This window comes from Bos indicus x Bos taurus, chromosome 11 (genome assembly GCF_003369695.1).
Source record: "Bos indicus x Bos taurus breed Angus x Brahman F1 hybrid chromosome 11, Bos_hybrid_MaternalHap_v2.0, whole genome shotgun sequence".
Taxonomy (NCBI): domain Eukaryota; kingdom Metazoa; phylum Chordata; class Mammalia; order Artiodactyla; family Bovidae; genus Bos; species Bos indicus x Bos taurus.
In genome coordinates, this window is record NC_040086.1 from 101,727,092 (window position 1) to 101,754,646 (window position 27,555).

The following is a 27,555-nucleotide window of genomic DNA, read 5'->3' on the forward strand; positions in this document are numbered from 1 at the left end:
TTGGAAGAAGAATCATCTCAGGGTGCCGTGTAGGGCACTGAGAGCAGTGATGGAATATGTCACACACGGGGAGATGGGGCAAGGGGAAGAATGATTCAGAGGCCCTGATGCTCTTGACAAGTCTTCCCTAAATACAGATTCCACCCCCCAGCCCCCGCCCCGCTCCATCACAAATCAGATCAGCATGCGGGAAGGCTGACTCGCCAAAGGAATAAAGGCAGGGGCTTAATTGGTTTTACATAATCCGGCACCTCAGAGAGGCAGAATTTTTAGGCACCTGCTCACGAGGTGACACTGCTGCTCAAATCATGGTGAGCCGAAGCTCTGAGAATGCGGACAAGAGGGAAAGAGGAGGCTGGGTGAGGTGGGGGCGGGCTAGAGGAGACAGAGGCAACATTTCTGGCGCTGCTGGAGAAATCTTGAAGTCTGGGCGCACCCGGGTCGTGGAAGGAGGTGGCAGGCGTTGTAGGGGAGGCAGGAGCTGGCACGCGCACCAGAAACAGCCCTGCAACCTGGGGATTCCAACCCCCCCCAGCCCAGCTGTCCCTGTAATCTTTCCAGCACCCAGGACTTTGCAATTTAATCCAGGAGGCACTTCCGCCCTCCCCCACTGGGTGGCCAAAATATTGGGTTGGCTGAAAAGTTCCTTCAGGTTTTTCTGTAAGATGGTTGCCATTTCGTGTTGAAAATCAGCTGGAAAATAGACTAAGACCAGCCTGTTTTGACGTCAGGTATATACGCCTAATCTCTGGAGATGGCTAGAATCTCATGTTGAGTTTTGGGAGTTGATAAGACTTTCCAGGTCCCCGGTTTCTTCTTCCAGCTCATCCCCAAGAGAATCCATCCTCCGTGATCTAAAGAGAATCTCCCCGGGTTTGAGAAGGCGTTCAGGTTAACATCTGCCGCCTCTGGAAGGACTCCTTCCCCATCTCCCACGAATCCCTCGATTCTGCACATCCCCACTTGTCAGTTTCTGTCACTTGGCACCAGGGCTGTGGGCGTGATGGGGGTCCTAGCCGCCTGGCATGTGGCCAGCAGGAGGGTCTCGCAGATAAACAACATCAAATCACCTACTCAGATAATTCGGGGTTCATTCAAACTGAGGTTTGTCAACAGGGCAGGCAGGATGAATGCAGAGGCTGGTATCCTCGTATCCACGAGCCGCAAGCAAAAAACACAGCCTCCCTGGTTACCCTGGGAGATGCCAAGTTCATGGACATCAGAGAACACAATGCATCGGGGAGGAAGTGACACAATGGTGATGTTTTCTCTGGCCTCTTCCTTTCCTCTGCTCAAAGGGATCCTGGGAGATGATGCCTCCACGGTGCAGACAACGTGGATAGTTTGACCAAAGTCCACTGGCTGGAGGCATGGCGGGAAGGACATCCAAGAAGATGGGGCTCCTGGAGGACAGCGGAAAGCCTCACCAACAGCTTGCACATTTCAAGAGCTGCCGAGGGGCTCCCCTGCGTGCTCTGAAGGACGGTCTTGTGTTGTGTCAATGCTCACAGCAACCCTACGTGACAGGGATAAGTCATGCCATCTCAGAGATGAGGAAACCAAAGCTTGGAGGCTTCAGTGGCCACTGTTAAAAAGTGGCAGGTGGTGGCTGAGCCCTCTGGCCCGCTACCTCCAGGCCTCAAGCCCTGGAAGGGCTGATAAATACTAAGGACCTGCAACTGAGGTCAGGGACCAGTGAGGGCCAAACGCAGGACCTGGGAATGAAAGCAAAGGGTAGTCAGGAACTCAGGTATTTATAGGTGTCCAGAGGGTCGTGGCTGGCCCTGCTCTGGCTGATTGAAGCCCTCACAATAAACAAAACTTCCCACTGCCCTGATAGACTTTAGACCTTGACAAAGCCCCTGAACATTTTTTAAATTGCAGCTTGGCTCCAAGGCTAAAGAGGAAAGAGCCCATTGATCGGGGGTTCAAGCTTGTTGTATCAAATGATGCAAGGCAGAGATGGAGCCCGGCAGCAGGGCTGAACCCAAGGGGCGTGGAAACTACGCTGGTGCTCCAGAACCCAGCCTACCTCTGCCTCTGCATCTGTAAAGTGGGGATCACAGCAGAATCAGATGCAACTGTGCATGGACAGCATGTGGCAGGGGCCTGGCTGGGGCAAGGTCACGGAGCAATCGCGTCTCTGAGTCGGACAGGGCTTTGCCATCTGCTCTTCTAGAAGAACAGTTCTCAAACTTGGCTGTGCCTGGAGTCCTCTGAGAGGTTTAAAATGCAGATTCCAGGTCCACCCCCCGCCCAGGGCCCCCAGTCCAGTGGGTCTGGGGTAGCTGCCAAGCCTGCATTTTCAGTAAGTAGCTCCCCAGCTCCCTGGGTCCGTGTCATCTCCTCCTACACAGATGTGTTCAAAGCGCATATTTACCAAGTCAGGCAGCGCCCTTTCATATATTTGACATAAAGCAGGCCAGGGGTTCAAAAGGAACGTCCCATTGGAGGCAGGCTGTTGTTTATTAAATAGCCGTAAGGTTTATGAATGTCGGTCTTTTTTTTTTTTTTTGGTGATGTTGCACAGTATGCAGGATCTTAGTTCCCTGACCAGAGATCAAACCTGTGCCCCCTGCAGTGGAAGCATGAGTCCTAACCACCAGACCTCCAGGGAAGTCACTGGATGTCTGTCTTAATCTGCTCAGAACACTACTACAGAAATACCGTAGGCTGGGTGGCTTAAGCAATGGATATTTATTTCTGGCGGCTGGAAGTTGGAAATCAAGGTGCCAGCATGGACAGGATCTGATGAGCCTCTCTTCCTGGCTTATGGACAGCCACCTTCTCACTGTGACCCAAGCACTCCAGCATCTCTTCCTAAAAGGGCGCTAATCCCATCATGGGGGGCCCATCCTCATGACCTCATCTAAACTTAACCACCTCCCAATGCCATCACCCTGTGGGGCAGGGCTTCACACACGCATTTTAGAGGGACCCACTTCAGTCCACAGCAGCTTCCTTTTCAAGTTCACTCAAAGCTCTGCCCGCTTGTACCTCCTTCCACCTCCAGGTCATGTCTCTCCCTTTGGAACCCCACGGAGCCATCTGCTTCCCCTTCTAAGTAACAGCCCTGCAAATACCTGGAGTAAGATACTGCTTTGTCACTGATGTCCTGGTTCTGGATTGTTCCTCCAGGCAGAGTTCCGAATGTCGGAAGGTGAGACCCTGTGTTGCAGGGACCATGGGTCACCTGAATGCCATGATGTCTGCCACACAGCTTACTTTCTCTCCTTCTCTCCACCATCACAGAGGATTTGTCGACTGGAACTGCCTTTCTACATATTTTTGAACAAAACTGCAGGTACAAATATTGAAGAAAATAAAACCCCCTTCTCCTTATAGGTTTAGCTGAAGGAGATGGAGAGGATCTTTAAGGATGTTTGAATCTCAGAGGCATTTCTAAGGACTCTGTTGCCTTATCTCAGGCTCCTAACCCAACCATCCATCAGTCCAACAATCCATCCATCAGTCCAACCATCCATCTATCCATCCATCAGTCCAACCATCCATTCATCCATCCATCTGCCCATCCATCCATCCATCCATCCATTTATCCATCCATCCCTCTGTCCATCCAATAATCCAGCCAGGATTTGTTGAACGTCCACAGGGCACCCCTAGCACTCAAGTAAGGTCCCCTGTCCATTGACATTTCCCAGGAACAGCGTCTGGAATATGGCATCAATGTCCTTGCTGTCCAGTTGATGACCCTTAACTCTAATATTCCTGTTTGTGACTTGACAGGATCAGTCCTCTCAACCACAGAGTCTGTTCCTCCTTAAAATATACTGGAAGAATCTTCCTGCTTATTATTCTAAAAAGAGAAAAGAGGAAAGTCAACACCAAGCCTGTACCCCACCCCAGTGAGCCACGGACACCGCACATCTGAGTATGTCCCCAGCTTCCCTGGCAGCAACACAGGAGTTGTTCAACAGCCAATATGAATAAGCGATAAGGCGCTGACGGGCACTGCGTGGACAGCTCAGCAAAGGACTTAATTTGCAACCAAGCACAAAATCAAAGAGTCTGTCAACCGAGGAACCGTGCGCCTGGATAACCACCTTGCCGCTACCTGGGAAAGCACTGTCAGGTAAATTTCCAGAGAAAGTAATTAAGGAATCCCCATTGCCTAAACTCGGCAGCAAAATCGGAAGCTCTGGAATTCGATGCTCGCCAGGGATCTGGTGTCTCCTCCCAGCTTGATCCTTCATCACAATGAACAGTAGAAGTTTATGAAGAAGTGGGCTGGTGCGACTCCCCCCTTGCCCTCGGGAAGATGCTCTCTAGCACCGCGTGGTCTGCTCGTGTTGTCTTGGCAGAGAAGCAGTAGGCAGCAAATGAGACCCCTGCTTGCGGGGCCGGGGTAGGAGGGGTGAGATTAATACACAAATATATAGCCCTCTCTGAGATCTGGCAGGCGCCAATTAATATTTATCAAGTAACCACAGCACGCACAGTACCGAGTATCCACATGGAAAACACAGTCCAGGGCGTCGGGGAGTCTACCCTCTGACTCAGAAAGCTACGAGCGGATAGATGCTCCGTGTGCTTGGAGGCCCCCGTTGCTGATGGGAGGACCCATTGGGAGTTTAGGTCAGTATCTGCAGCTAGCGGCCTCCTCTTTCTGAGACGATGAGCAGTTCTCAACCAGGCATCCTCACCGCCGCGGCCTCCATGGGGTGAACACCCGGGTCTCTGGGGCCTGCCCTGTTCACAAAGGTTCTCCGTCAGCACATCGCCTCCTCCCCTAACTCCCTCCTTCATTTGAGTTTAAAACAAAAGAAGTCTATTAGAGTAAAGGAAGTTCCGCTGCCCACTGCAGATTAGAACCCCGCCGTGACCATCCACGTCCTGACAGGTCTAAGTGGGGTAGGCGGGTGAACCTGTCCAGCTGGGATAGCCCTCCACCCCGGCAGGCTGACCCCCCTCCAGCCAGACGCCTCTGGGCCACCTTCCAGAAGAAGAGCACCAAGCAGACGCCCATCATCTGAGCTCTGAAAAGGCAAGGGGAGATCCCCCCCACTTCCTGGCAGCTCTGCTTGTCACGGTGCCTGCTGACAACCCCATTGAAAACAGCCCTCGCCGCCACCGTGAAGCTCTTTCCGTCTCCCATTCAGTCCTTTCTCAGACAGTTTTTGAAAGGCGAAGAAAAGTCTGGAAAACGCTCGCCTCCAGCCCCACCCCCTCCACCCCCAGCCCCATCACCGAGAGAGAGGGGCAGCAGCTTGGGGGGAGCCGGGCTACCGAGCAGCCTCACCTGGCCCCACGGTGCACCGCCTCCAATTAAATCAAAATGGTTTGTTTTTAATGGTCTTTTACACTGACAAGTGGGCGATCATTCTGGGCCCACGAGCTGTCAGGGAACCGAGGCAAATCCTCCGTTGATAATGCCCAATGCTTCCAATTAGGAGCCGGGGCCGCTCCCGGCGTCCTAACGATTCCCCAGCCGCCCCCCAGGCCCCTTTGGCGCGGGCTGTTTCTTCTTCCTCCTCCGCCGCAAATTACTGACACAAAACGGAAAGGCCCCGCGTCTTCTCCGCCACGCCAGGCCCGGGCCCTGTTGGGCTTAATGAGCCGATGGAAGTTTCGTGGCTCCGGCGCTAAATTCTTTTCTTGTTTGACAGCTGCTCGGCTAAGGCGAGTGTTGACCTTATAAAAGATTTAGTGTTTCTCATTATTTTCTGTCAAGCTTCACAAGTGATGGCTCTGCGGTTATCATTTGCATCCTGGGGTGTGCGTGCATGTGCGTGCGTGTGTGTGTGTGTGTGTGTGTAGGGGGCTCCGGTGGAGACGGGGAAAAGGGGCTTTCTCTGCCCGAGTTGCATTTGGTCCCCACACACCAGCTCCCGGCCTGACACCCTTCTCCTGGGGACTTTCAAAGAGAAGGTAGGAAGCAGAGCCAACGTGACCGGACGGTTCGGTGGCTTCCAGGCCTCCCACATGGAGCTTCTGCAGAGGCACCCCGAGGCAGGCGGACTCCCAGAGCCCGTGGGAGCTGGCCCAGCCCGTGGTGGACGTGCCGGACAAAAGGACCGGCTGGGGCGGATGTGGGGCTGAGCACAGTTCAGAACCACACTCAAGCTTTATCACCGGGAACTTACGCTACTTACAGGCTCCATGGAAAGCCACGACCAGCACGATTCTGGCCTCTGCATCCGAAATGAAGGTTTAATGGTTTTGAAAAGCAGAAGCAATTTCTCTAAGTGGCATGCATCACTGTCCCCTGTGGGATGTCCCCTGTGGGATGACTATGGAGCATGTGTTAGTCCTTATTTGTCTCCTGCGCCTACGCCCAAGGCGGGTCGGGGGGCCCATTTTATAAATAACAAGACTCTGGGGAGTCCATGCTGGCTCTTTCACCAGCCTCCTGCTGGTCCCTCCGTCTCCTCTCTTTCGTTCTCTGTGTTCTCCCCTCCTGCTAACCTACCCACTGGCCATCCCGGGTGAGGGTGCCCCAAGGTTGCCCCGAAAAGGAGAGAGACAGTTCAGGGCAGGTGGACACATGGATGTCTTCTCCAGGGGTTCTGAGTCTTTGTGCCCCCTCCTTGTTACCATGGGAGACCCTGTTTTGATCTCTTAGAGCAAATCCATGGCACACTCTCCCTCCGGTGCCCATGGCAGACCTTGCTAATCAATCACAGCACACTTTTTCAGGAGCCTCTATTTAGCCTGAGAATATTTTATGACCAAATGTGGCCACATCATGATGGGGAGTGCTGCCTACTTGCCATTCCTGCCTTAGAGGGGCCATTTGAATAAACTGCCACGCTACCGCATAGGGGAAACTTGAGGATGTTAGCTGAATGAAAGAAGCTGATCACCAAAGACCATGTACTGTATGACTTGATCATCAGGGAATATCCAGAATGGGCAAATGTCTAGAGACAAAGAGTAGATTTGTTGTTGCAGGGGCTGGAGGGAGGGAAACGTGGTGCAATTCCTAGGGGTCCAAGGTTTCTTTCTGGAATTATGAAAATATTCTAAACTTACATTGTGCTGGTGGTTGCATAGCCCTATGAATATATTAAAAATCATTGATGTATACACTTCTTTGGGAGAAAACTTTATTTTTTTCTTTAAAATTTTTTAAATTTAATTTTTATTTTATATTTGAGTATAGCTGATTTACAAGCTCATGTTAGTTTCAGGTGAACAGCAAAGATTTATATACTTGGGGTGAATTTTATGGTGTATGAATTATATCTCAATTGTTATTGTTGTTTAGTCACTAAGTTATGGACTGTAGCCCACCCGGTCCTCTGTCCATGGGATTTCCCAGGCAAGAATACTGGAGTGGGTTACCATTCCTTCTCCAGGGGATCTTCCCAATCCAGGGATCGAAGCTGTGTCTGCATCTCCTGTATTGCAGGTGGATTCTTTACTGCTGAGCCACCAGGGAAGCCCTTATATCTCAATAAAGCTATTTTAAAAATTGGGGAAAAGCAGCCCACTGGAGTCAGATGAGTGCTCATCGCCCAGATTCTGTCTTTGGAGCCCCGAGCAGGGTGATAATGGGGCCCCAAGAAATGGCCTCAGATGAGGGAGGGTCCAGGGTGTCCTCAGCCTCCCCAGTGAGATACTGTGCCTCTCACTTTCATTGTTGTTGTCGTTCAGTTGCTCAGTCGTGTCTGACTCTTTGTGACCCTGGACTGTAGCCCGCCAGGCCCCTCTGTCCATGGGATTCTCCAAGAAAGAATACTGGAGTGGGTTGCCATGCCCTCCTCCAGGGGATCTTCTCCTGGAATTTGCTCAAATTCACGTCCAGTGAGTTGGTGATGCTATCTAACCATCTCATCCTCTGCCACCCCCTTTTCTTTTTGCCTTCAATCTTTCCCACCATCAGGGTCTTTCCCAATGAGTCAACTCTTCAGATCAGGTGGCTATAAGTATTGGAGCTTCACTTATCTGGAGCCTATTAAACTTAGACACTGAAGGAGCAGAGATAGGCACCAACCCAGAGTTTTTTGGAAAATTCAAACACCCTGCCTTGGGATTGCCCTATGATTTATCTACCAGCCTCTGGCAAACAGATTCACTGTTCAATTTTGATCTCAACTGCTGCCGACTAGCCTCAGCTAATCCTCGGGAATGATCTAGAGATTTTGTTTGGCTTCTGGAAGTAGCAAATCGATTCTCCTGCTCAAAGACAAATGCAGGACTGTCTTTTCTTCTGCCCCACCGAGTCTCAGGAACTTCACAGTCTGTGGAGCAGAAACCTGGTTCCCAGGCCCAGCTGTGCCACGTAGAAGCTGGGGCTCCTTGAGCCAGTGTCTCATCCTGAGAATCAGTCTCCTCTGTTTCCAGTGAAGATGCCCTGTCCCGACTCCTTGCCCCCTCCCCCTTCACCTGACATGGTCCCCCGCGGTCCCACGTTAGATCTTGCAGGCAGGCAGGCAGGAAGTTTGTTTTCTAAGCCCAGGTTTGGCTGTTCTCTGAAAACACAGCATGTGTCAGCAGAGCGGGTCAGGCCCTGTGTCCTTGCTCCATCTATTTTTGGACCGCAGAGAAATTAGAGCTGTAGTAGAATAACAATTTAGGGGACCAGATGTCTCAAGAGAGACTGCCGCCCTTGTTAATTACTTACACTGCAGACCTGCTCCATCAGAGTCCAGGACCCACCGCTTCCACCAGCGACATCCTACATGGATTTGTGTTCTACGGGGCCTCTGACCTCCAGCTGCCCGAGCTTGACAGAAATTACTGACCTGGGACTGATCCATAATTTTCAAGTACCTCTCATTAGAGGAGACAGCCTCTCAATCTTTTAAAGCGAAATCTCTCTCCCAGTCACCTGAGCGGCTGTCACTTAAAAAAAAAACCTAAACTAAAATCTCTATAGCTGTCATTTTTTTTTTTTTTTTTTAGTTCTTGGGGAGATTTTTCTGTTGTTGTTAACTCGGCTATTTCTTCTCAGATTCTACCCGGACTTCTTGGCCCCCAGACTGGGCATTGGAGATTTTAGTGTCCAGTTGGGGAATCGTTGTGTGGCTCATGAGAGGGTTTGGGAAAGCAGCCTGGCCCCCCTGCCCCTTTTAGGAGGATGTGTCAGGGTGGGGGGGACTGTGGGAAAGCTGCTCCATTTGTGAACTCGACAGTGGTGATCAAAATCTCTAGATCGTTCCCAAGAATTAGCCCCTCCCACCAGGGGCTCAAGCCAAAGTCACACACCACTGGTAATGACCCTGGAGACGGGACTCAGGATTCCCATGGAATCCAACACAAATCACCAGCAAATAAGTCTCTAAATTGTGGGTGTGTGGAGGGAGAGACTTCTGGCCCCAAGCTGCTTCTCCAAAACGCAGCTTGAAAATCATCCCTCATGTTTTCATCTTAAAAAGACAAATAAGGGAACAGATAAAACCGAAGCTCTCTCTGCTTCCCTGTCCTCCCCTCTCCCTCCCAGAGGGGAGGCCAGGCAGGACTTCTGGGCATATTCTTTCCTCCAATTTCTTTCCATTTGACTAGATTCATGCAGAGGCTTGAATAACACAGGGGATCATTGTGTAGGTTTAGAAATTGTCAAATAAATGGCATCCTACTTATGTTCCTTTCTTGCATCTTACTTGCAGCCTGTGAGATCTAGTTCCCCGATCAGGGATAGAACCTGGGCCCCCTTCACTGGGAGCATGGAGTCCTAGCCACTGCACCACCAGGCAAGTCACTGCTGGTGCTGCTGCTGCTGCTAAGCCGCTTCAGTTGTGTCCGACTCTGTGCGACCCCACAGACGGCAGCCCACCAGGCTCCCCCATCCCTGGGACTCTCCAGGCAAGAACTCTGGAGTGGGTTGCCATTTCCTTCTCCAATGCAAGAAAGTGAAAGGTGAAAGTGAAGTCGCTCAGTCGTGTCCAACTCTTAGCGACCCCATGGATTGCAGCGTAACAGGCTCCTCCGTCCATGGGATTTTCCAAGCAAGAGTACTGGAGTGGGGTGCCATTGCCTTCTCCACACACAAGCATAAGAACTCAACAAACACCAAAGGGTCTGATTCACACAGATCACTTTGGCACCAAAGAAAATAAATTAGAAAATCAGTCACAGACGTAACTAATGAACGTGCCTGGAAATGTAAAACCCTATTTATAAATAACTTCAGGACGAAAGAAGAAATCCGAATGAGATTTGATGGAGATTAGATGAAAAGAGAATCAAACAAAAATAAATATTCTCAAAACTTGTGAGATGAGATAAAAGAAAATTTAGAGGGAAACATAGTTGCCAATGCTATGTTTTATAAATGTTGATATTAGGGGAAAAAAGAAAGATTAAAAGGCAATTACAGCTAAGCAGACAACTCTAGACGCTGGAAACAGAACAACAGAGAGACTTCAAAGAAGGAAACCACAACGTCAAGAGCAAAATTAATGAACGTCAAAGGCACAATTAAAGATATCAATCGGATGAAAAGTTGATTCATTGCAAGTAGACCGGAAAAGCACAGAGGCTTTCAAATGAATTGGGAAATGGGATCCAGGAATCCAGATCCCCTGGGGCAGAGTGGGGACCATATGACAGGGGCAGGGACCTCAGGAAATGGTGATGGAGTGGCTCCTGGTGTCAGCTCTGCCCAGGACCATGGAGACCCTGAGAGAATCACTTCCCACCTCTGTGCCTTGGCTTTTCCATCTGTATAATGGGAGAGTTGGAGATACTGATCTCTGAGGTCTCTTTCAACCCTAGGTTTCTGGGAATCTTTTATTCCAATCTGGTTACAGAGAGGCAAAGGGTATCATCCAGGCAGGGGATTGTGGTCCCTAACAAATCTTTTTTTAAGGCTTGATGGTGATAATTGCTCACCTCCCCGGCCTTGTCTCTGTGTCCCCCAGCCACACTCACTGGCTTTCATTCTCTCCCGTTTGGCCACATTTGCTCAGGGTTTGGGCTGGTCCCTCTCATCTAGAACATCTTTGCCTTCCTCTTCTGGATAGCTCCCTCATCCTCTCTAGAAAGACCTTCCTGCCGCCAGATGGACTTAGAATTCCCCAGTCCACAGTGCTACTAATTGCCATTAAATGATGCCATGTACAGTGCGTTCAGCGGCCGCCTCTTGTGCCATCTCGCAGGGTCCGTGTGGGCTGGCCTTATTCACCAGCACGTCCGCAGGATGTCCTGTGTAGTGCAGGCACCTGGTCCTTATTTGAGCAATGTATTGAGATGCTCCCCATTCAAACAGGACCAGCGCCTTCGCCAACCTGCCCATCCTGCTCCCAGGGCTGCTGGCAGGCCAGTGGCGCTTGCCTCTTATTTACCTGCATTGACCTGAGAGTGACTCAGCTCCATTCAGCAGAGCTGTCTCCTGCCAAAGCCGTTACAGTTTCTTAGCTCCAGGCAGAGACAGACTGCAGATGGCTTAATTTAGAAGCATCTCGGAAGGAATTCTTTGCTCCACAGCTCTTCATCCTTTGACTCTGGGGGTCTACGGGGTCGTGACCACACGCGCTTGAGGCCTGACTTGTGGTTAGGACCCTCATCTCTGGCGGAGCTGCTATTTTGGGAGGAGAGAGTGTGCAGGCGGGCGGGATGGGAGCTGCCTGGTTTCCAGCAGGGCCTTTCCCTTGACTCATTTCCTGGGCATTTGTTAAGAGAGTGGAGTTTCTCAGTGAGGATCTGGGGCCGGGAGGACCCCACGGTGCTGGGGTTCTGTGAGACCTGGGGCGAGTGACCTAACCTTCTGGGGCCCCTGGCTCCCCATCTCTAAGATGGAGACAACAGTGCATGCTCTGAGGCTTGTGTTAAATAAGTGCACTGCGCCTGGCAAACAGCAAGTCTGTTACCAAAACAGCCACGGGCCCAAGGTCCCAGTCGCTGGTCTCCAGGGCACATTCTGCAAAGGGGCACTTGCTTCTTGGTGTTCTGAAAGCCGAAACACCCCTCTCCGTGAACTTCCATATTCTGCTTCGGGAGCTGGGGACTTCATGGGTACAGAATAGGCCCCTTCTCTTCTCTTTCTGTCTCGTGGACTCCCCTGGTGGTTCAGACAGTAAAGAATCTGCCTGCAATGCAGGAGACCCGGCTTTCAATCCCTGGGTCGGGGAGATCCCCTGAAAAGGGGAATGGCAACCCACTCCAGCATTCTTGCCTGGAGAATTCCATGGACAGAGAAGCCTGGTGGGCTACAGTCCATGGGCTCACAAAGTGTTGGATACAACTGAGTGCCTTTCACTTCTCTTTCTAAAGAACAGTCCCATGAGGGCCGGGGAGTCAGCTTCTGCTTGAGTGAGCCCTCTGGAGAGTCCCCCAGCCCCAGCCACTAAGCATCTCCTTTGATTTTTCACCTTCTCCCTCTGCTGACACCATTTCCTGTGCTGTATTCCCCTGCCAACCCTCTCATCCCAATCCTCCCAGGCCATAGTCAAGTCCCACCTGGCCTGAGAAGCCCTCCCTGAGCACCTGAAGCCTGGTGAATTACGCCCCCTTCCTTCCTTCACTCATCCACTCATCTGTTCGGTATTTTCAACTTTGTTTCAACACATCCTGAATGCCAGGCCCCATACCAGGCACTGGGGGTCGTTGGGGAACAGGGCAGGTACAGACCCCACCTTACAGGGCTCTGGGGCTGGACACTCACCTGTGCTCCCCTGGGTCCCTCCCATGCAAGACTGAAGTCATCCATCCCATGAGTGACTTAACTCCCAGAAAGTCCAGCAGGAATGGGAATCCTTCAACAGCAGGGACCACATACTAAATGCCTGCCTCCCACATGTCAGCCCGGTGCTGCTGAGAACACAGTAGGTGTCGGAGTGTGTTGTCAGTCACTGGGGCGAACCTCTTGTGCCCCAAACACCCCTGTAGAAAACCAGGGGGACATGGAAACAGGAACACCAAAGCACAAAGGGTGTGGCACTTCACTGTCCTTGGCACTTAGGTACTTAATAAATACTTTTTGATGGATGGATGAATGAATATTTCTTCCTTGACAAAGTTTCCAAGGAAGGAAAAAGAAAACTTCCCCTGGGCTTCTCTTTTGTTTGTGTGCTGATGTTAACCTGATTACCTCTAAGCTGAGCAGCACCTAGGACCTAGATCCTCCTGCCATCTACTCAGGAGACTAGTGTTCCAAGCCCCCTGCCACTAGCATTGCACACAATCACATCACCCACCATCAGCACCACCCACCATCAGCACCACCCACCATCAGCACCACCCACCATCAGTACCACTCACCACCCATCATCAGTACCACCCACCATCAGCACCACCCACCATCAGCACCACCCACCATCAGCACCACCCACCATCAGTACCACTCACCAACCGCCATCAGTACCACCCACCATCAGCACCACCCACCTTCAATACCACTCACCACCCACCATCAGCACCACCTACCATCAGCACCACCCACCATCAATACCACTCACCACCCACCATCAGCACCACCCACTGTCAGCACCACTCACCATCAGCACCACTCACCATCAGCACCACTCACCACCCACCATCAGCACCACCCACCATCAACACCACCCACCATCAATACCACTTACTACCCACCATCAGCACCACCCACCATCAGCACCACTCACCATCAATACCACTTACTACCCACCATCAGCACCACCCACCATCAGCACCACTCAGCATCAGCACCACTCACCACCCACCATCAGCACCACCCAGCATCAGCACCACCCACCATCAGCACCACTCAGCATCAGCACCACTCACCACCCAGCATCAGCACCACCCACCATCAGCACCACTCAGCATCAGCACCACTCACCACCCACCATCAGTACCACCCACCATCAGCACCACTCACCACCCAGCATCAGCACCACCCACCATCAGCACCACCCACCATCAGCACCACTCACCACCCACCATCAGCACCACCCATCATCAGCACCACTCACCATCAATACCACTCACCACCCACCATCAGCACCACCCACTGTCAGCACCACTCACCATCAGCACCACTCACTATCAGCACCACTCACCACCCACCATCAGCACCACCCACCATCAACAACACCCACCATCAATACCACTCACCACCCACCATCAGCACCACCCATCATCAGCACCACTCACCATCAATACCACTTACTACCCACCATCAGCACCACCCACCATCAGCACCACTCACCACCCACCATCAGCACCACTCACCATCAGCACCACTCACCACCCAGCATCAGCACCACCCACCATCAGCAGCGCGCCCCATCAGTCACTGGTGGCTCCTGGCGTTCCCGAGTTCTGGCCTCATCACTCCAGTCTATGGCTCTGTCTTCACATGGCCTTCCCCTCTCCCTGTGACTTTTGTCTCTTACAAGGATGCCTGTCATTAGATTCAGAGCCCACCTAAATACTTGGGATAATTCTCATCTCGAGATCTGTAATTATATCTAGAAAGCCCCCTTTCACAAATAATGGTCACAGTCACAGGTCCTGGGGTTAGAATGTGGATGTGTCTTTGGCCGGGAGGTCACCATTCAGTCCTTTCGAGAGCCAGAGGGATGCGTGGACTTCAGGGCTGTGCTTCCCAGTGAGGAATGGCTGGCGCCTGCCCCCCGGGTCAGGACTATTGCCACTCTGGATGCCACAGATGACCATGGAGGTCAGCTCGGCATCTCCATTGGCCGGGGTGCCCAGGAGGTCTTACTGAGCGTCTCTAGCTGCCTTCTGGGAAGCACGGGTGTCAGGAGACACATGTCACTGTCTACAAGCCCCTGTCCCATGCCAGAGGGGACGCAGGATAGACCCTGGAAAAGGCCTTTTGTTTACGGCTACTTCCGTCCTGCACGAAGTATTGGACCTTCTCTCTTCTCAGTACCTTCCGTGAGGCCACTTGGTAAGTTTTCTGAATCAGGAGACCAAGCTGAGAACAGCATTGTGGTGTGTCATGTAGACACTGCTGTATTTGAGATGGATAACCAAGCCTTGAGCCTGGGCCTGAGTGGCCTTTGGTGACGGTGGGATGGGCCCGCCCAGGGGGACTCAGAGCTTTGGGCCTGGGCTTGGGCCCTGCCTGGGGAACAACCCTGATGCACGGCCCAGAAACGGGAGGCCTGAGGCTGGAGCTGGGACGGCTCCCGGAAATGCCACCACGAGTGTCCACAGAGGGACTGGAGAAGCATGTCCATGAATCTCCTGCACTATTTGTTCCTTAGGACTTGTGGGCACATATTTTCCCAGAGGAGCGGGTCATGGCTTTCTGCAGAGACTCCAGAGGGCCCACAGCCCCCAGAGAATGAGGGATGCAGATTTATGTCCTGGAGTAGCTTACTCAATCTACTCATCACCATTTGATTTTTTTTTTTTTTACCAGTTTCTAATAAGTTTTTGCAGTGCCCTTCAGACGCAGCCAGAGCGGCAGCCGTGGCAGAATATTCTAGAAGGAATCCAGAACCTAGTACCCAGCGGTTCATGGTGGGGGGAGTGCTAAGGCAGAGCTTCTCTGTCCCTGATTCCCTTTGGGGCCAGCCCTGGACCAACTCTGCTCTGGGCCTCAGTTTCCTCACCTGTAAAAATGAACACAGTGGAGTTAGATCCCGCTGGGCTCTGCATGCACCCTGACTCACTGTCTCCCTGGACCTGAGGTGTCCCACCCTAACCTGTGACCGAGACCTTGGACTGGGGGAGCTGACGGGGTCCGCAAGGAGGTCGAGCTCTGGTGAAAGTCATGACCTCCCCCCGGGGGTGGGGGTCCCCAGGCCACGGTGAGTCCTGATGGGGACCAGGGTATGGGACACAGAGCACAAAGACGTTCCCTGCAAGTTCCTCCCACCTCCCCTCTGTCTGTGAGCGCTAAGTTGCTCCAGTCGTGTCCAGCATTTTGCAACTCTACCAGACTCCTCTGTCCATGGGATTCTCCGGCAAGAATACCGGTGTGGGTTGCCCTGCCCTCCTCCAGGGGATCTTCCTGACCCAGGGATAAAACGGGTGTCTCTTAGGTCTCCTGCATAGGCGGGTGGGTTCTTTACCACTAGAGCCACCTGGGAAGGCCTGCCTTCCCTCTGTTTCCTTTTAATTCTTCATCTGCTCTCCATTTCTCTTTTTTCTCAGCTCTGTGGTCTTAGCTAACCCCTGCAGGGAGGGGTCCCTTGGCCTGGCTCTTGACGAGAACCGGTGGCTGTGCTGGCCATGTGGGTCCCACCTTATCCTGAAGACACAGCAGAGCCTTCAGCTGCTCCAGCGGCCCCGTCGTCTGGACCACCACGTCCCCTCGTGACCCTGAGCTGTGGGGGGCCCCAAGGCCAGCACACATGCAGCCCCCTTACCATGGAACCCCCAGTTCCTCCTATAAGCCCCCTTTGTTCCCCAGAGAGGCCCTGACTCTGGGGAGGGTCAAGTCCATCTCTTTGTGCTCCTCACAGCCCCCAACCACTCCACGGACTCTCATGAAACAGCTGTAGCCATCACCCACATCTTTTCCCCGCCCCCGCCCCTGCCCCCCGCCCAAGAAAAGTGAGTCCCCCTCATTCACTGCGGGACCCAGTGCCTGGCACAGAGCTGTGCTCAGAGCTTAACACGTGTGGCCTGAATGAATGAATGAATGAACGGATGCATGCCTAAACAAGCAAGCCTGAATGAACCCTTTCTACCCCATGCCTCCGTAGAAGAGAAATGCCATTTGGGGGGGGATTCTCATATATTTGGAGGTGCTGCAGCAGACCTAGGAGACAGAAGGGTCTCCACTCATCACCACTTCTCGAGAGGGAAAGACTGGTCAAAATACTGACTGCACAACAATTTAACAGCAGAGGCCCCCACGCCTCGGGTCTGGCTCTGGTTCTGGCCCAACTGTCAGCCGCGGGGATGGGGGTGGGGGTCAGATGGTCTTACAGTGACAGACAGGGCTCCAACTGTGCCTGGAGGCCCCCCTTGGAGAGAGTGGTTCGTTTGGGGTTTTAATGGTGGAGAATCAGCTTTGAAGGATGATGCTGGCTGAGAGGTCCCACTGCCTGGTGACCCCCATCACCGGCAGCTGATATTTATCAAGTGCACGTTATCTTGGCAACAAGCAAGACAGAAGGAAAAACGCGGGCACCGGTCAGCTCTGCTCTGACGCCCCTCCCTGTCCCACGGTGGGTCCCCCCACCTTCACCCTGGAACACCAGGACAGCACTTTCCCTCCACTTGGTTCCCTCTGACAGAGACTTTCATTATCAAAGGTGGAAGGATGGGGCGTCCCCAGGGGAGCCCTGGAGCACTCAAGCCCGCTGACTTGGCTCTCCCTCTGTCCACAGGTGGGCCCCCATCTCGCAACCTTCCCCACCGAGGCCGATCGCCAGAGAGCCTTCAAAGCCCACCGGGAAGAGTGTGCCGTGCGCCAGGGGACCCTGAGGATGGGCAACTACACCCACCCCTAAAGCCTGTCTGACGCGGTAGAAAATTCTCTGAAGGACTCACCTGCTTTGCCCAAATCACACAAGACACTCCCCCATTGCTCCAGGTTCTGCCTCGGCCAGGACCTCAGACTCGGGTCTTAGATGACTTATTTTTGCTAAGAGCCCCCTTTAGAGTTAGCCACTCTCGCTCCCCTTAGCCCCAGCAATCCCTCACTTAGGGACTCCCCTCCAGCAGGACTCTACCTCGCTTCTCAAGCCCCAAGCTGATAAGAGAAACTCAAGTTTCATGGCAGATTTTATAGGCTCCAGACTAAGGCTCTGTCCTCAAGTATTAAAAACAACCCAGGTATTTGCTGTAGAGAGTGTGACAGTGTCATGCTTTGAAAACCCTCATTTAGTATTCCAAACATGAGATTTCATTTCTCTTTTCGGGGATGCCTGATATCTCTCCATGGCAGTACTATCTCTCTGGGGCCCCTGACGGCAGGAAGAGCCCACACTCCGTACTTGGAGCGGGCCCTCACCTCTTCAGGGCTAAGCTGCCTCCACCAACACTGACCTTGGAAGGTCACCCCTCCCACCTCCTGAAAGACAATGCCCTCCAGGGATGAAAGCACCCAGACTGGGGCCCTTCGTACCTCCAACTCTCTGCAGGTCCTCTGCTTTCTCCCCACAAATTAGATACCGATCTACTTTAAATTAAAAGAGCTATTTGTCATCCTCCTTTTGTGCCTTTATTTGAAAACCGGTAAACCAGTGTGAGAATCAGCCTCAGACTCTCCAAGGGCCATGACTTTCTCCACAACATCTCAACCAGCACCTATAAAAAGTCAGGCAAACTCTTAAGTTTTAAAATCCCCTGACTAGTCTGAGGGTTCCCAGCATTGACCTTCAACTTGGATCTCTCCCCAGAATCCCATGCTCATTTATCCAACTGCGACTCCCCGGCCCCCTGCCCCGGGCCAGGTGTCTCCACTCAGGTGTCGGCCATTCATCTCAAACCAGCACAGCTGAGATAGAATTCTGGATTTTTTTTTCCCCCACCAAACTTGCTTCTCCCTCCATTTTCCCCATCTCATACTTGAGACCACCCAGAGGCTGAAGACAAAAATCATCACAACTCCGCTTCCTTCACTCTTACATCCAATCCATCAACAAGCCTGTCAGTGTTTCTTCCAAAAGCACCCTGATTCATCTCTGGGTCCCCATCATCTGTCTGGAGAATTGTATCAGGTTCCTGCTTCTCCCCACAATCCCTTCTCCACAGCTTGTCACCTGCCCACCCCTTCTTGTCATTTAGATCTTAGCTCAAAAGCCAAGTCCCCCCAACCCCCTCAGGCAGTTCCCTGGTGGGCTCATGGTTAGGATTCCCAGCTTTTACTGCGAGGGCCCAGGTTCAATCCCTGGTCAGGGACCTCACGAGACCCCACAAGACACATGACGCAGCCAAAAATAAAATCAGGACTTAGTTTAAAAAACAAAAAAGGGTAAGATGTCTCTTATGGGAATTCCCTGATAGTCCAGTGGTTAGGACTCAGGTCCAGGTTCAATCCCTGGTCAGGGAACTAAAGATTCTGCAAGTTGTGTGGTGTGGACAATATATATATATATATATATATATATATATATATATATATAAACACAAGTCTCCCACTCGAAAGGCCTTCCCTGGACTGTGTGTGTGTCTGACTCTTCGTGACCCTGTGGAGTGCAGCCCACCAGGCTCCTCTGTCCATGGGGATTCTCCAGGCAAGAATACTGGAGTTGGTTGCCATGCCCTCCAGGGATTTTCCCAATCCAATGACAGAACCCAGGTCTCCCACGTCACAGGTAGATTCTTTACCCTCTGAGCCACCGGGGGTAGCCCCCAGTTAAACCCACACCAAACTGTTTTATTCTCAGCAAAACAATGAGCCCTTATTCACTGCCTGTCTCCTCCTCTAGAAGGGAAGTGGCCCCGGATCAGGGGTCTAAGATCCCAGGGCCCAGAGCTAGGGGCCTGTGGAATGCCCCATGGTACGAACATCCGCTGTGGCTCCTGCCCCCCGCCCCCAACCCAGGCCAAGTGCCTGGCGGGGTCGTCCATCAGCCTCGGCAGAGACACAGTGAGTCTGTGACTACAGATCTGAGTGGTTTCTTGAACAGCCTCCCCAACCTCAACACAGGCCAGCACTGCAGCTCCTTAGAAGCTGATTCCATAAAAATGCCGCACACACTAACCAACCCCCTCGGAAATCTGGCTTAGCGGGGCCTTGATGGACCCCCACCCCATCCTAAGGGTCTGAAGTCCCCCTCCCGCCCCATGCACCAGACAAGCATCCCCACTGTCTTTGCTAAAGCCCACCTGCAGCTTTCTGAGCCCTGGGAGCAGCGCCCCTGGTGAGGGACCTGGTCGCTGAGCACACGGCCGTTCCAGGGCATGACACCCGACTCCGCTAAGAAACTTCTGCGCGACCCTGTGTCAGTGCCCTCCTCTGTGAGTCAGGACCCCGACACACCAAAGGAGGTTTTCTCAAGCAAACTTTGGTAACGATGACAGTGAAGCACGCGTCTCGTGATTAGCAGACTCCGGCACTTCCAGAGAATAGGTGAATGTGGGCGATTTTCTTATCGATAAAGCACACTGAAGAGGGACAACTGGATGTCTGAAGGGGATCGAGGGATGAAGGCAGGATGCTCCAAGGAGGCTTTGTGTCCAGATGCACCAAGAAGGTCAAGATATTTTGAATGGAGCCCTCTCTCTTGCTCTGAAATCCACAATGGATAGGGGGGTGCACATCAGGACATGGAATTCCCTAAAGGATCCCAAATTAGGCTCTATCTGCCATGGCAATGAGCAAGATGCCCCACTGGTCAGTGGCCCCTCCAGGCCAGCTTTACCAAGGACGGGGCCAAGGTGGGGAAATACGGACTTGGCCAGAAAACGCTGCAGGAAATCTCTTTCATCTATCCGATTACTTCTTGCCTCTGCAGCCGGTCGGGCAGACCGCGTGCTGCGGGACGGGGCTGTGATCCATGCACCAGGAGCATGCCTTCACCCTCTCCAGGAGTCCCCCAGCCACTGGTGCTCCAGGGCCAGGCTCAAGCGCGCAGCAGAGTTGCTCAGCTCCTTGTCCTACAGCGCCACCCGCTGGCAGGTCTAAGCAGGAGGCCAAGGAGGAGCCCGGACCTTCCCTCCCTCCCCTAGCTTGGTCCTTCCCTCCTCATGAATTATTTGTGCCTGCACAAAGCCCCAGGTCTGATTCCAGTCTGATTCTGCCTTCTCAGGTATCCTATAGTGTCAGCCACACGCCTGCCCTCGCTCACGCAGAGCTGGGGGAACCTCGAGGCACAACCGGGGCCCTTGTCCATCCTTCACAACCCAGGGTAGAGCCCACGCGCCGCGCCCCTCCCCCCCCCCACCCCCACCCCCGCAAGGTTCCAGTCTGCAGGGGCCTTAGGGCTCATCCGCTAACCTCCCTCCTCCACCATCCTCCCCACTTCACAGGTGGAAAAGATATGTCGAAGGGGCCCGACTTCACTCAGTGAGTCGGCCCCAAGCCAGTGATTGGTCCAGTGTGTCCCAGAGTCTGCCCCCCAAAAGCCACCTCTCAATTAAAGAGGGGCGGATATGGAGATAGCTCCTGATCACGTGCCAAAGAATGCCACGCTAGCACTGCCCTCACCAGGGATGTGACCTTTAGCCCCTGGTTTTTCTCATTTCCCTGGTGGTTGGCATTTGGGAACATTCCATCTTTCCGCCTCCAGGTTGGGTTTCTTGGCCAAACCCCACCAGAGAGTCAACCAGACAAAGAGGCCCATGTGTACTGTCCTCCTGAGCCTCAGAGAGGCGGCTGGTCTGGACCCCCACCCAGTCAGCTTGAAATCCTCAGAAGTTTCCTCGGAGGTTGGAGGAAGGCAGTGCCTGTGTTCATGTGCACTAGGCAGGAGGTGGGAGCAAGCGGGGGCCTGGGGTGCTGAGACTTTGAAACAGGACTCACAAAACCGGGAGGGGCCTGAGGACATGTCTGGTCCTGCCAGAAAAGACGGAGCCAAACCAGGACCAGAGCAGACTTCTTGGCTGCTAGGTCCAGCTTTCTTTTCACCCTGAATCCCCACTGACTTCAGCCTCTTTCCAGATTTTTAAACTAGAGCCCAAACCCCACTGGTTCTCTCCCTGCCACCCGCTACCCTGATCAAACCAGGTAACTAACAATCTTCTCAGCCAGAAGAAAGGAGATGGGGTTCTGGAGTCTGACAATTGCACAAGATGTTTAGCAGGGATGGTAGCAATGAGCCAATGGTGATTGATGTCTGAGCTCTGCCTGGCAGGGAGCTTCTAGAAGCCTAAAGAGAAAGCAATGCTCAAAGGCCACCAATGCAAATCCAGTCCTGGGAGGTCCCTGGGTCCAGCAGGAGATGGCTTGGCTCTTTGATTCATTCATCCAAGCTTCCCAACTTAGACCCACAGATTCCAGGGCCCAGAGCAAGCACATGTGCATGACAGCAAGCAGACCAGCAGCTCGGGCACCAAGGTGGGCCTGGGTGACAGACACACGGGTCTGTGTCTCCAGTCAAAAACCCTCTCTCGCATTCATCCTTCTGAACCCAAACCGTCTTTCAGCTGCATTTCTTTTCACTTGGGAAACACTTTGATGCTTGAAATCATCATTAAACGAGAAAAAAAATCTAGGTTGGCTTTTTATACAGGTTCCTAGAACTGAATGCAAGCAATTTAAAAACGTGAATTCACAATTGGGAAGTAATCTGTGGAGACCAATTTAGGCTGATGGGTGTCATTGCACTCTGTGAGGCTGAGGTGTGAGAGTCCATCCCATCCTGACCCGGTGACATCGCCAGCAGGGAGCATGGCCCACAGTGTGCAGGACCGAATGCATGTTTCCAGGGGAGGAAGTAAAGAGGAAGGGAGGGAAGGAGAAAGAGAAGGGAAGCAAGGGTAAGAGGAGAGAGGAAGGTAGGAGAGAGGGAGAGAAGGACAGAGGAAAAGAAAGAATATGTTCTCTTTCAGGTTTCAGGAGCTTCGTGGGGTTTTGAGCTAAACCAACAAACATGATTGAGAGCAGCATGACCTTGAAACCCACCAACTGTCCAAATCCTTGTCCGGCCCATCTGTTTGCAGAAAGATATTAGCACCCAAGCTTGGCCATATCGCCCAAATCCCTTGTCCCCGCCATGTTAAAAACTGGTTCCTGTAGGAAGGCCTGAGGCAAAGGGCAGGGCCGGGGGCTGACTTCTCCAGGGGGCCCTAACCTGCCAGAGGAAAAGCTCTGGCTGTCGTACTTAGTAGTCATCATATGAAAGGCATAATCACTGTTCTCCAGGATCCGAGCCGAGTGCAGAGTCCCCACCACGACCACGTGAAGGGCGCAACTCCGCTGAAAAACATACAGCCCAGAAGGTAACCTTGAGAAAGCTCAAGGTCACAGAGCAGGGCTGGGACCATGGTGAGGCAGGCAAATCCCAGGCTAGGACACAAACCTTTTGACTTTCCGCCAAACTCGGTAACCAAGACGGACAACATTTTAATGCAATATTTTGAAATCAAAATTTAAAAATTCCTGATGGACAAAACAGCAACAGGTTCACACTTCCTTGGTGATCCAGTGGTTAAAACTCTGCGCTTCCAATGCAGGGGACTTGGGTTTGATCCCTGGTCAGGGAACTAAATCCCACATGCCACTCAGCCAACTATATATGTATATGTGTGTGTGTGTGTGTGTGTGTGTGTGTGTATATATATATATATATATTTTAATGGCAACAGGTTCAATAGACTTGTGTTATTCACCTCACTTGCCTCACCTTAGCCCCAGCCCTGGGCTCTAGGGCCAGGATTCTACTTTAGGCCTGCCCCGTTCTGGAGTCCATATCCCCAGCCACCTCACTCCACTGGTGGTATACTGCCCTTGGCTCCAGGTACTCAGAACCTTGAATGATGGCATTCAAGCTACAATCTTCCACAAGAAGAAAAGACTTGAGGACTGTTTACGAAAAGCTTCGAGCACATCTCCCCGTGTGACTCTGCCTGTAAGTCAATGAGCAAAACTGGTCAAAATAAGGCCTTTTCCATGCTCAGGACTGGGGGTATTGAGTGACGTGGAGTGGAGAGGCAGGTGGGCCTACGGATAAGGAAGTTGCTAAGAAACATTGCTCAGCCAGAGACCCAGGCCCCATCCTGACCCAAAGCCAAACCCAAGCCCAGAGCCCCCGACTGGGCAGAGGGCCTGAAGTCCATAGACAGGCCACTTCATAGCCGGCATGGGCCTCTCCCATCCTTGCCTCTTGCTACAAGCCTCCGATGTTAATGTCTTTGGACCAAAGCAAAAGTCCAGGCAAGAGAGAGGAGCTGCGCGGAGTGGGAGCAGGGCCAGAGCCCCAGCCTCCTGTGGGCCAGTCCGTGCAGCTGCCTCCTTGCCCTGGAGAAGAGCAATGGCTCCTTCTCCATTGGTGTTGCCATGTGAGTGCTTGGTTTGGGATTTTCCAGGGCTCTGGGTCCACAGAGAGACAGAAGGTTTAAAAGAAAGCAATTTCAAAGGGCTGGATGGCCAGGGGGCCGGCATTTGAAGCTAGAGGATCCCAGAGGCAGGAGGCTGGGGAGGAGGTGTTGGAGCCCAGAACAGCGGTCTGGGGGGTGCTAGTCCTGGATCTGACCGCATCTCCCCCGTTGCCATTTCTCCCCTGAGTCTTCCAAGCCTCTGCCTTCCCTGGGTGGAGGAGGTGGGTCAAGACAGCTGGGTAGAGGGCTGGGGCTCAGAAGGGACAGAGAGGGAGCAAGGTCTGTTTCCTGCCTTGTAAATGAAGTTCTCAGAGGTTAATCTGCCATGTTTCACACCCCGTTTTGTTGAACCGTCCACCCCTCCAGGATCGACCAGGCTCCTTTCTCAAAGTGAGGGGTGGATCACCCACCCAGGAGCCCCAGGAACCTTAGTAAAGTTCCAATTCTTGGACTTCTTCCCAGCTAAACAAGAGCCTAGGTGGGTACACACACACCTCTCAGGCTGTGGACAGGCTGAGATGCAAGAACTATCCCCTTGATGGAGAAAAGAAAAAGATGGGGGCACAGTAGTGGAGCTGGAAACCCCCAAATAGGAATAAAACAATGTTAGCAACAGTGGGCTGGATCCAAACTCCAGGTGGGATAAATGGCATAGCATGTTTTTATCACCGTATACCAGATAATTCAAAACGAATGATAATATAACAACCTGTGTATTCTTGGGCTTGAAGAATCACAGAGAAGCCGGCTAGGGCTGCAGCAGGTGGCGGGGGCGGAGGCGCGGGGGTGGTGGGGGTGGTTTAGCCTTTTTTTTTCCAGGGTAAGAGGTTGACCCCCGCCTTTACTACTCACCCCCCATACCCGCGCAGTGCCTTGCACCGCCGGAGGCATCGCTTTCGCTGGGCCGGGCACCCGAACCCCAGCGTAAGACTCCAAGGCCAGAAAAAGTCCGCCCAAGACAGGGGCAGCTGGGACCGCCGCGGGCGGAGCAGGACCGGACTTGCTTTCGGCTTAGCGGATGCTGCGGATGCGGGCCCGGGGCGTCAAGATCTCTAACAGGCCCAGGATGACGGGCCCGCTGACCCAAGCTGGGACCCTGGGATCTGGGGGAGATGAGGTTCTTCCCGAGGCGCGGGCAGCAGGCTGGGAGCGGGGGTGGGGTGAGCAGTAGAGGGGGTAGCGGAACCTCCGGAGGTGCCTGGAGGGAGAGCAAGGCCCAAGTCGAGGACTGGCCGGGAAGGGCGAGGGCAGCCCAGGGTCCTCGTGATTTATGTCCCCCTCCCCGTCCACCAAACGAAAACCGGCAATCCGGCTCGGCCCGGGCGCGCGAGGCGCCCGCTGCAGCGGCTGCCGGGCCAGGGCGGGGGCCCGTGAGCTCCTGGCCCCTCGGCGCCCGCCCTCCTGCCTCCCCCGACAGCTTGCAGCCGAGCCGGGCCTGCCGTCCCCGGGGAGCCGCCCGTCCTCGCCCCCAGCTCGGCCGGCGGCGAGGCCGCTTCCAATCTGCCGGGAGGCTCAGGGGGAGAGCGCGGGGAGTCGGGCGAGAGGCCACCGCCGGCCTGGCTCGAGGGAGAAGAAAGTTTCTGCTCCGTCCAGCTGCACCGGCCTTCCCGGCCGGGTCTCGGGTGTGGGGGGATTCGGGCGCTTCGCTATTCCGCTGCGATCTTAGATGTTGAGTCTGACGCCGGGCTAGGGTATTTTCTTGGGGCCCGAGGGGAGGGGGGCCAGGAGGGTGCCCTCCCGCTTGGAAAGGCCTGAGCTCCGGGCGCAGAGCGGGTGAAGGGCGCCTCTGGCCGGTGGGAGGGGGGGCGCCTCTGGTAGGCGCGCGGGCTGGTTTCCTCCTCCCTTTGACCACAGAGCCGGTCGCCCACCCCTGGCGTCGCCTCTAGAGGATCCAGGCCCCAGATGCGCTTCAGTTCTGCCCGCAGCCCTGGGCCCCACACAGGAGGCCGAACCCCGAAAGGAGCAGAGCTGGAGTACCACCGTGACGGAGTTGGGGAGGGTGGAGAGGGCGAGTTATTCACAGCCAAAAGACCGTGTTTCCAGCCCTGCTTTGAAAACAAATCCTCGGGCGGGCTTTCACTGCTCTCGAAATGCGAAGTCGTTAGCAGACGTCTACATTCGCACTCAGAAGCTCGCGCAGGTTACTCTTTAGAGGTACAGAAACACCCGACCCCCCAGACACGCTCCGCCGCAGGAGAGACTGTCGACTGGGTTGGGGTCCTTTGCGCGGCCCCTCTCGGGCCACACGGATTTCTCGGGGTCCCTCTAACGTCCTAGACCCGACCTGCCCAGCTTTCCAGCCTCGCCCCACAGTGAAGCCATCGTTCTGTCTCCTTCCAGGCGCAGACATCAAGCTTTCCCCACCCCTGCCAGGCCCACCAGGTCCAAAGAGATCAGAGAAGGGGGGCTACAGATTTTCCTTCACGAAAAACATGTAGACCGCAAAGGAAATACCCGAAAACGACGCAACAAATTAAAATCTCTTCTCCACACATACAATTCTTTTTCTGCTGGGTGTAGTCCCTTTTTCTTGCTAGAGGAAAGAGAAAAACAACAACAACAACAACAACGGCCGGGCAGGGAGGTAGGGAGGGGGTAGAAAAGGTATCGTTGACAGCCCGATGGAAGAATAATTTGAATAACTGTGGGAAAGTGTAGGGGAAAAACTTAAAAACCTTACGTCCTAATTCAACGGCAGCGGCAGCCGGGCTTTGGACCCCTCCCCGCCCGCCTGTACCCCCCTCGGCTAATCACCCTCATTAGGAGCCTCATCACCGGCCTAATGAAAGCAAACCGTGTGGAAATCGCCGGTAAACAGTTGGGTCTGTGCTGTAATTAATTCAGTGTCTCTTTTAATCAAACTGAAAGGAATCGGGCAGTGGCTTGCGGAGCCGTGACATCACCCCCAAAATCGGCCAGAGCCAATCAGCGTCATCACTCCGGGGACACGTGGGCGAGTCCCCTTAAAAACACACACACACACACACACACACAACACAACGGAAAAAAAAAAAAGAAGAAGAAACGAAAAAAAAAAAAAAAAAACCCAGCCCCAAAGTAAAAGTGACACAAGTTCATTTTTTAAAGGAAGGGGGGGAGGCGAAGGCGCGCGCGGAGGACGGGCGGAGAGCGGCAACCGCGGAGTAGGGAGGCGCTGTCCACGGTGCTGACGGGGCCCCCGGAGCGGTGGGAGCGTGGAGAGAAGACCTCCCCGGCCAGGTGGAGCGTCATGCGCCGAAGGCCGCCGCCGCCGCTATCCGCGGTGCTGACGCCGCCAGGTGCGCCCCGATCCCTCGGCTGGTAGCTCGGCTCGGGCCCGCTGCTAACCGCGGTACTGACCCCGCTGCCCTCGGCCACCACTCGCCTGGAAGAAGCGTGCAGTTTGGATTTTTTTTTTTAAAGCCCTTCTTTATTTAGATTCCAGCGTCTTCTCATCTCTTCTGTGCCAAAGGGGAGCTCAGGCCGTCCGTCTCCCCCTTGGCTCTCCCCAACTTGCCGCACCCTCCCTCCCGCTTCTCCCTGACACTCCCACCACCCCCCCTCGGCTCGGCGGCTCGGCGCGATGCTGCAGAAGACGCGCTGAGCCCTTTTGGATCTAATGCGCAGAGGAGGTTGGCCCAGAGCTCCTGGGCTCCCCCAAGGCTGAACTCCATCCAAGGTGCCCGCAGGCTCCCTGCCCGCCTTCCCCATGCCAGCCCGCAGCTAGGGGCAGGGGCAGCGGCGGCTGGGGTTGGGGGTGGGTGGGGAGCTTTTGGGGAG

The 27,555-nt window shown here is 53.7% G+C and overlaps 1 protein-coding gene across 2 annotated transcripts in view; it reads left to right on the top strand.

Moving 5' to 3' along the window:
• CFAP77 (cilia and flagella associated protein 77) overlaps positions 1-18,012 on the top strand; it is a 152,737-nt gene extending 134,725 nt beyond the window's left edge. Inside the window, exon 6 of one of the 2 annotated variants that reach the window (XM_027556655.1) lies at positions 17,199-18,012. In XM_027556655.1, coding sequence (XP_027412456.1) covers positions 17,199-17,321 — 123 coding nt within the window. In that variant the 3' untranslated portion in view covers positions 17,322-18,012. Of the gene's footprint in view, positions 1-1,298; positions 2,474-17,198 lie in introns of those variants that run through there. The other variant, XM_027556656.1, reaches the window with a different exon arrangement.
• The last annotated feature ends 9,543 nt before the right edge of the window (positions 18,013-27,555 follow it).